This window comes from Bidens hawaiensis, unplaced genomic scaffold, assembly GCF_021521415.1.
Source record: "Bidens hawaiensis isolate Kalapana, Puna unplaced genomic scaffold, B.hawaiensis_p1.1 tig00005681_1, whole genome shotgun sequence".
NCBI classification, from domain to species: Eukaryota; Viridiplantae; Streptophyta; class Magnoliopsida; order Asterales; family Asteraceae; genus Bidens; species Bidens hawaiensis.
Genome location: NW_027491371.1, coordinates 995,396 through 1,004,911, shown reverse-complemented (window position 1 = coordinate 1,004,911; position 9,516 = coordinate 995,396). Strand labels below are relative to the sequence as shown.

The 9,516-nt window shown below is 34.5% G+C and overlaps 1 protein-coding gene across 1 annotated transcript; it reads right to left on the bottom strand.

Annotated features, from left to right (window-relative positions):
• Window positions 1-1,775: 1,775 nt before the first annotated feature.
• On the bottom strand, window positions 1,776-8,543 carry LOC143630549 (structural maintenance of chromosomes protein 2-2-like). The gene is made up of 20 exons (XM_077099534.1): window positions 8,076-8,543; window positions 6,248-6,928; window positions 6,010-6,153; window positions 5,661-5,951; window positions 5,401-5,586; window positions 5,149-5,313; window positions 5,008-5,067; window positions 4,790-4,852; window positions 4,552-4,643; window positions 4,367-4,463; window positions 4,154-4,270; window positions 3,848-4,066; window positions 3,638-3,778; window positions 3,391-3,558; window positions 3,139-3,323; window positions 2,956-3,049; window positions 2,776-2,864; window positions 2,284-2,509; window positions 2,128-2,202; window positions 1,776-2,032 (listed from the first exon to the last, which is right to left on the bottom strand). The coding sequence occupies exons 1-20, from the start codon at window positions 8,391-8,393 to the stop codon at window positions 1,913-1,915; spliced, it is 3,531 nt and encodes a 1,176-aa protein (XP_076955649.1). The 5' UTR covers window positions 8,394-8,543; the 3' UTR covers window positions 1,776-1,912.
• Window positions 8,544-9,516: the final 973 nt, after the last annotated feature.

The following is a 9,516-nucleotide window of genomic DNA, read 5'->3' as shown; positions in this document are numbered from 1 at the left end:
AACAATTAAAAGAATTTTTGTAATATCTTATCGTGTTGCTCAAGTAACGAAAACTTCTTTCCCGCTATGTAAACAACTAAGATCCCGCCCACCTTTATCTTTCTTCATACGAAACTTGTGTCCCAAGTTTAATTTATGATGGCTGCCATTCTCAAGCAATCTTCAAAACTCTTGTCCAGATATGGACTCATGTTCCGTAGGCGTGTCTCGCCCTCGGCTTCTCGATTTTTCGACACTAACGGTATAGTATATTTCAAGTATTGTCATGGAACGTGTTTAATCCATTTACAACTTAATTACAACTTGTTTGACTTGTTAAGATAAGTAAGTTACACGGGTTATGTATGTTTAAGTGTTCTAGACTATGGTTGGTGTTCGGGTTCTTCAACTCAACCTGTCAACCCGACACTATTGCTACTCCTAATTTTATGTCACATGGCAGACATAGAGGACGATTGGGCTCAGACCGAATCAAAAACTAAAAATTATGTTTTTGATCGTGAAAACCGTTTAGTTTCTTATTCTTTTTTCTTTTCTTTTCTTTTTTTTTATTTTTTTGGTTTTCACATTGGGTCGTTTTAATGTTGGTTTTTTCATTTTATCATTTGGTTGAAAATAAAATAACACAAAATAATGAATTTGGGCTTACAACTTTCCTAACTTTTTATATTAATTAATGTTCAATTAATCATTACTATTGTAAAGTTACACCATGTTTCAATTTCTTATATTCGGATCGGTTTGCTTCCAATAAGTTCCGTATTTTTTGTTTTGGTTGACGTAAACCCAAAAGTCAATTTATTTAAAAGTACAACCAGGCTAAAAATTCAATTTTCAAAAAATATAAACAAAACCAAATGACCTTTTTTTGTTAAATATATTTTTATTTTGAATTGGCAACATTTTGTCATTCACAAATGGAACCCCATCTCTATACATATAATTTAACCAAAATACACGTATCTATAAAGTTTATTCACTCTTTAAAGATCCTTCATGTCCAATTAGCCATATATATTCAAAATCATTTAAATAATACACATTTTCACTCACAACCGTATTAAAATATAAGGATGAATAGTGAACACCTAAATATGGAGTTCTCTATTAATTTTTCATATAATTTAGGGTATTAGGTATAAGGATGGAGATTCAATCTATGAGTAAAAATGAACAAAATTATATATTTTCTTCATAATTTAGGTATAGAGCTAGCGGTTGGGGATGTGAGAATGGGGTCTCCATTGTGAATGCTCTAATTCAGTTATGTCAGTTTTGTGCACACCTTAAATTTACTTTTTTTCTTTTTCATGATATTAGGTGTTATGGAAGATACGGTTGCACACTGTCGTATTGTCGAGACAGATGAAAACGTACACGTATCAGTCGACATGCCCGGATGTGGAAAAGACGGCGTAAAAGCATCTTTATCGATCGAACAGTTTGAACGCAAGTCTTTATGCATCAAAGGCCAGCGAGAGGACAAAGAGATGGACGTAAAAAACAGAAACTACAGCTGTAACATTGATTTACCAGATTACATCAATACTAAGAATGCCAAAGCTGAGCTGATAAATGGACTGTTAACCTTCACTTTCCCAAAAATAGGAGTGGAACAAGAGGGCAACAAATGGTTCGAGGAGATTAAGGTTAGTTAAGTAAGGTTTATTTATAAAATGGCATGATTAGCATTTAGCACAACAAATTTATGCTTGTAATTTTGGAGTTTTGTTCGGGTTCGACTTATAATTCAAGAAAGAAATGGTTCAAGGAGATTGAGGTTAAATAAAGTTTATAAAATGACATGATTAGCACACCAAATTTATGTTTTTCATTTATAGAGTTTCAGTCGGTTCGAGTTTTAGTTCGAAATGATACAAGATAACAAATGTTAGATTTTCACGTGCTTTCATCATTTACTCTGCTTTGATGCAACGGATCTTTGAACGGTGGACACGCCGTCCACGAATTTTGTACGGAAGAGAACATTGGCGTTGTTGAACATGCCTTCTTTCAAAGAGACCACAATAAACTGTAAACAAGAAAAACAATTGAAACTGTTAGATTGAATTTTATTATGTAACAATTCATATTTTTTTGATCAAATGAACATGTGTATTTATATACCTGTGAATGTGGAAAGTGAGCTTTAATCATTCTACCTATGTTTTGAGTATGACTTAGATCAAGAGCTGCATCGACCTGTTAAACATAATTCAAACAAATAAATGTATAAAATTGGTAAATTATTTTATTTAACAATTTGTATTGGCAAACAAATACCTCATCCAGAATGTAAAGTGGAGCTGGTTTGAAAAGAAGCAATGCTAAAATAAGCGAAAGTGCAAGTAGAGATCTTTGTCCTCCACTGAGTTCTGATAATGACTGTTTCCAAACACTCCCAAATGCCACACGGACTTCTAACCCGTCCAAGAAACTACCTCCTTCTGGCGGTTCTAGCTTCGCCATTGTCCCCGGTAACAGAGTGGAAAATATTGATCCAAAATCACTGAAAAATATACATGATTCAAAGAAGAATATTGAATGATTATTAATTAATAGTTAAGTACTCGGACGGTTCCTGTGATGTCCAAATTGCAAGTTTGGTCCAAAGTTCCCAGTTAAATTTTTTTAAATGGCCAAACTACCCTTTTTTGTATTTTAAAAAAAAACAAGGTAATCAATTATTTAAGAAACATTAAATATATATATATATATATATATATATATATATATAAATTTGTAAAAGCCACAAAAACTATTTAAGGAACTCACCTGTTTACTTTCACCCATGTGACTTTCAGTGTCTCCTTTTTCTTTTCATCAAGCTCTTCAATCACCAGCTTAATCTTGGACTTGTCCTTCTATGTAAAAAAATCCAAATTATCAGAAACACAAAAATATATAATAATATTTCATTGGTAAAGATAAACTAAGAATGTAAGTTTACAAAACCTCAATAATATTTTTCTTGGACATCAAGTCATTGTACTCATCTTCCGCCTTCTCAAACATAGCCATAACTTTCTTGTTCACCCTCTTCTCAAGGCTTTATAAAAAAACATCTAAAAAGTTAATAAAGTTTCTATTTTCCTGCTATAAAAAAATTTACGTTAATATATTATAAATAAAAAATACCCTGCTTGTTCAGCTTGAAGTTTTTCAAACTCCTCTCTTGCTTTGTGTGGATCACGAGATGTGAAATCATAGTCACTTCCTTGTCTTCCAAAAAGCTGTTTCTCTGAATTAATCCAACTATGTTTTTCAATTAATTTATCCACTTTCAGTGAACAGTCTTTTTGTTCGGTTTCCATGTGTTTCACCTACAATATAAACATACAAATTTATACATAAACTATTTTTATAAAGGACTAGTGAATATAAAGTTACCTCTTTTTCCAGCCTTTTCCTTTCAAGATTTTTCTCACTAATATTGTTTTTAAGTTTTTGTTGATCTTTAATAATGCGACTAATTTGTGAATCACATTCTTTGACTTTTGTTCGGGCTGCATTAAGCTCAGATTGTGCTTGACGGTGTTCTTCTTTCAGTGAAGCAACCTACAAGAATGCAAAAAGTGTTACTCATTTGAGACAAAAGAGACCAAATTCAGAAGAAAAAAAAAATCAACAAGTCAACCTTGTCCTTGAGTGCATCCACTTCAGAAGTCATCACGCCAATCTGTTTCTGGAAGGAAACTAACTGATTCTCCAAAGATGTTTGTTCTTGTTTGAAGGCTTCCGCTTCCATAATAAGTTTCTCTCTATTATTTTCATGTCCCTGGATATAAAAGAAGATATTATAATAATGATAACAATAGACCAATAGTAATAAAGTGAATAAAAATACCTTAAGGTCTTTTGAAGCTGACTGCATTTTTGTCTTGACTGCCTTAATCTTATTCTCTAAATCTTTAAGAATACGGTCCCGATTATTGGCATGGTCATGAATTGATTTTTCAAGAGTTGAGACTTCGGTCACACGTTCTTTATAAAGTGCTTGTTTTTCACTAAGAGCAGATTTTGCTTCTGTAAGCTCCTGCTCAATTTTTTTTACTATTTCACCAAGCTGCATCACACAAACATAAAAAATTATTAAACATGTACAAGAAAATGCAAAAAATAATAAGTGTCAAGGTAAGATATACGGTGTAACCTTATGATGCTCATTCTGCTCAACCCTGCTCTGGAATAGTGAGAGCTCGTTTGACTTAAGTGCCAATTGTTTCTTTAGATCATTATACTTTTTCTGAAGTGGAAGGAGCTCTCTAATCTTAGCATACAAAGACACATTATACAGTTATAAAGAAAATATTATTAGATTAGACTTTGGAGTTTAGACATAGATAAAGTATAACTGAAAGTAAACCTTAGCTTCGATTTCTGATAGCCGCTGTTGATGTAAAGATAACTGTGATTCAGCTTCTGCTAAAGCATGTAGTTGCCTTAATAGGTCACCACCACCCCTGTGTATTAACATATTATAGTTAGTTATAAAAACGAAGCTTTTTTGTGCATTTACAGAAAGTCAGAAACTAATGAAATGTTGCTTACTTGCGAGAGCCGCCAGTCAGGAGTCCACTTGGTTGATATATGTCACCTTCTAATGTCACACTTGTGGTTCTAACTTGCTGACTGAAAGCAACCTGTATGCACAAGTTGATATACATAAAAAAACGGTGTTATTAAATTAGTAAGAAGACCAAAAGATTGTGGCAGATAACAACCAATAGTTAAACACATTTGCATGTACAAGAAGCCAAATATTTGTATTTTTCCACCAGCAAAGTACCTTTTTAGCAGCATCAATGGTCTTGCAGACGAAAGTTGAACCAAACACATATTCCATTGCACTCTGCACAATATAGATAACTCTCAAAAAAGTATGTAACCAAGTAATAGAAAAGCATAAAATCTATTCAATGTCAATAAGAAAAACAATGTTATTATAAAACATTTTGCTAAGACAAACAAAAATTAACATTATGGAAATCTAAATCAAAAGCAGACCTGGAGTTCAGGATCATAATCAACCAACGAAAGTGCAACTTCAGCATTACCTTTACCTACCTGAGAACATAAGAAGTTATCATCTGTAATAATACAGTAGATTATATAAGTATGTTTTCAAAATAAAGAGTATAAAGTTACCAAATTGACAGCATCTTTTTGAACTCTAGGTAGTACGGGGTGGCTTTGGATTTTGTTCAAAGGAATAAATGTCATTCTTCTTCTAAGATCACCTTTTTCAAGAAGTTGTTTTCCTGTGTTCTCAGTGTCTAACACAACATTATACAACTTTCCACCTGCACAAACCTGGGCAGTATTGAAGTATGCGAATTAATAAACATGCAGCAAATAAAGATTAAAATATTCATGAACCATGATATGATGAATGGATACCTCTAAGGCAGTCATTGTTGATCCATCTTTCACTCTAATGAGCTTTGCAACCACACCTTTAACTTTCGACCGGTCAAAGTTCTTCACAGGATCACGAAAAGTAAACTCAGTGTTCCCCAAACGTGAAGATATATTCCGGATTTCCTCTTTTAATTGATGTACTGCTTCTGATTCCACCATTCGATCCTAAACAATATTCAGATTTCAAATATAGAAATCCTTGTGTTGACTTTGACTAAACTGTGAATAAAAAAACATACCTTTTCGAGACTTTCCATCTGTCCCTCCTCATACGAGAGAGATTTTAAAGCCTTTTCAACATTTTCTACATCTTTTTGTCTGATTTTTAGATTCTTTTCTGCATCAGCAGCTTCATTGTGTTTTGATGATAATTTTGTTTTATTCTCTTTTAGCTCCTTTTCTCTGTGTTTTATCTTTGTTTTCAACTGCTCAACCTCTGTTTCAGTTTTCCCAACTGCCACTTTAGCATCAACAAGCTGATCTTCAAGACACTTTTCTTCATTACCACTACTCTTGCCAGCAACCACACCCTGTTCAAAGTCAACTTTAACAACTGGTCAAACATCAAAATTATAAAACCAACGTTACCTGTTGTTCTTTCTCAAGCTCTTCTAAACTCTTTGCTAGCTTTTCCACTGTCTTCTTCAAATCGGCAGCTCCATCTTCTGCACTCTTTACAGCAGAAATTCTATCTTTCTCAGACTGCTTCAATTCTTCAATATTCTTTTCAATCTGACAACACCATAACATGAAAAATAAATACGTTATGAAGATTTAAGAACATAAGTTTCCAAACAAAAAGATGTTAAACAAGTAAAAAGTTCACCTTTTCTGCATTCTTTGTCTCAGTTTTGAGATCATCCTCTCGGTTTTTCAAAACCGACACCTCCTTAACAAGATCACGTGAAATAGCATCAACTTTATCTGACAAACCTTTAACCTCTCCACCCATCGTTGCATCTTTTTCACCGGTTAACTTTGCCACATGTGCTTCCATCTCTTGCACCTCTGTATTCATAGCCTCCACGTCATTATCAATCTCAATTATCTTGGTTTTAATCTCATCAACACCATTTACTGCATTATCTCTAACTTTCTCTGCTTGTACATACTCATAAGCAACGCAAAACCTTTTTAATCTATCTAATTCTGCATTCCCATTGGACCATTGCATGTACTGCATTCGTTCTTTCCTCAGTTTTTCTAGTGCAGGAAGAATTTCTTGATCAAGAAGCTTGTTGATCTCATCAACCTTACCCTGCTTTTTCTCAAGAGTTTTTAAAGCAGCATCTTTTTTTGTTTCATACATTCGTGTTCCTGCAGCTTCCTCAAGCATTGACAATATTTCAGGAGGTTTCATGTTTAGTACTTTGGTGATCCGCCCTTGCATGATCAGAAAATGAGGATTGTTGACATTCAGTTGTACCGAGTGGAAAAGGTTTTGTACTCTACTTGGTTGTGCAAGGTGCCCATTGATCAAGTACTTGTTCCGCCCACCAACCACAATCTGTGCCAAGATATAAATTGGATGGTCAAACTCACTTTAGTCAACTTTGAAACCAGTAACTGTCTTTTACATGTCTATATGTACTACTTTATAAAAAAATTGATAATAATTTCCACCCAATAAAAACCAGCATGTTTATGTTTGGAACACTTATTATAGTGTAAAGTGTTAAGTAAACACTTATTGTACTGTAAACGGTTAGGGCTATGCAGTTAATGTGGTAAAAAATCAGATATCAGTCGAGGACCGATATTTGAGAATTGAGATATAGCTTATCACGGTGGGATATTGGTAATATTAATATCATGCAATTTAACGCTAACAATTCAGTAGACTCTCCTCCTACCATTAACAAATTGACCTTTTGCAACTTGACAAAAACTCTATCTACCGTAGCAAGTAGAAACTATCAAGACTTAAAACACTAACAATTGGCAAGTAAGACTTAAAACACTAATATCAGCAACAAGAAGAAAGGCACTTACATCAGAAAAATCAGTGATATATCGATCAATATCACCGATGCTATATTATAGATACCGATATTTTACATAGAAATCAGTAACCAATATCCTATGCAGTCAATCTCGGTGATATCTCGGTTATCATTCCTCATGTGAAATATCGGTGAAAATACCACCAATAATATCGGCGATATTGACCGACATTTCACCGATATCAGTGTTTTAAGTCTTAATTTGTAACTTTTGGCGTTTAATGTTGATGTTTTGAGTCTTAATCAGTTCTTACTTGCTACAATTGTTAGTCTTTTGCAAGTTGCAAAAGGATAACTTGTTAATAGTAGGATAATATATTGAAGCGTTAGTGTTAAAGTGCTATATATATAAACCCTGCATGATAATAAAATTACCGATATCTCACAGCGATAACTGATATCTCAAATATCGGTCTTAAACCTATATCCGATATTTTTCCGCATTAACTGCTTAGCCAATATCCCACCGATATTGACTGCATAGGGTTAGAGTTTGTGTTGTTGACTAATTTTAGTGTGAAAGCTAACCAATAGTTCAATTAAAAGTAATCAAGCATTCAAACTACAGCTAGGATTTACATTCTCGACTAACTGAAGAATGAATTCTAACAAATCAACTAACTACAATATAAGCTAAATAAACATAAATACCTGGCGCGTGACGGTAATCTCGGGACAGTCTTCATACCCTAGGGGGCTTCTACTCCTATCAGTGTTATCAAACACAACGGAGACCGTAGCCTTAGTGATGCCAGCCTGGCCTTGCTTATAGACGAGCTCTTGGAGGTTGGAAGCCCTGACCTGCTGCAGATTGGTGATGCCTAAGACGAAGCAGATGGAATCGAGGATGTTGGACTTGCCGGACCCGTTGAGACCGGTGATGGCGTTGAAGAAGGGGTCGAAGTCTGGGACGACAGTGCGTGTGGCGTAGGATTTGAAGCCTTCTAAGCAGACCTCTTTGATGTACATTGTCACTAGAAATGATTTGAGTGAGTGAAGAATTTGGAATTGGGGATTTCGATCGAAAACCCTAAACGGATGGAATGGAATGGAAATTGAGGAGTGTGAAATTAAAAGGTTAAGGTGTGTGCACCAAGGCGGGAAGATGTGATTTTGGGGTGTGTTTTGAACGATTTAGAATCTAGAAACAATGGTCCTTTATGTTTGTATAGTTTTTCAATGTTCGTCTTTTGAAAAACTTAATGACTGAAATCATATTCTATGTTTCAAAAATGTATCACGTTACGTCCTTTTACGCTAACCCAGTTAATTTATCTCATTAACTATGATCACATGACCCACACGTGAGGGTAAATCTGCAATTTCCCACTCCAACTCATTTCCCCTTTTTTAATACCCTCCTCGTCGTTTAGTTATCAGTATCACTCCTTCATCTTCTCCATCTTAATTTCGATCATCTTCTCCCCAATCCTCTTCCACGACGTCGATTTTAAGTTGTCACAATGATCTAGCACATACGGGAAAGCCTTGAATATGAGGATGTCGACCTATTATGCGGTAATGTCAGACTCAATTTTCGTTTTTTTGTTTGATATTTAGGTTTGTATTTTAGGCGTTTAACTTACAACATTATGGTATTTTGCAGAGGGTTATCCAAATATTTCCAGCTTAAAGATTCATCACGGTGGTAGGTTTACTGGTCCTCCGAATCGCACATATGTAGGAGGTAGGTTTAATTTCGTGGACCTGATTGACATTGGCATGTTCTCAATTCATGAAGTTAGTGAAATGATGGGTGAGTTAGGGTATTCTAGTACTGATGTAACTTTATATTAGTTTTTACATCCTGACAAATATTTAGATGATGGTCTTGAAGACCTGTGTAGCAACCAAGATGTTTTGAGGTTAGCTACACATATGGAAGAGCATAAGCTCATTAAGGTCTATACTCAACATAGGGTTAAAGATATTAAGGTGTTTTGGTCCTCACCTAAGCCAAAAACAGGCAAATCATTGACTATTGAATAAATTGATGAGCCTGGACCTTATGCTATTGTCCCATTATGTCAAATCCTGCAAGTGGTGTTGGGCAGTCAAGTGATTTTGTGCAGTCAAGTGGTGTTGGGCTAGA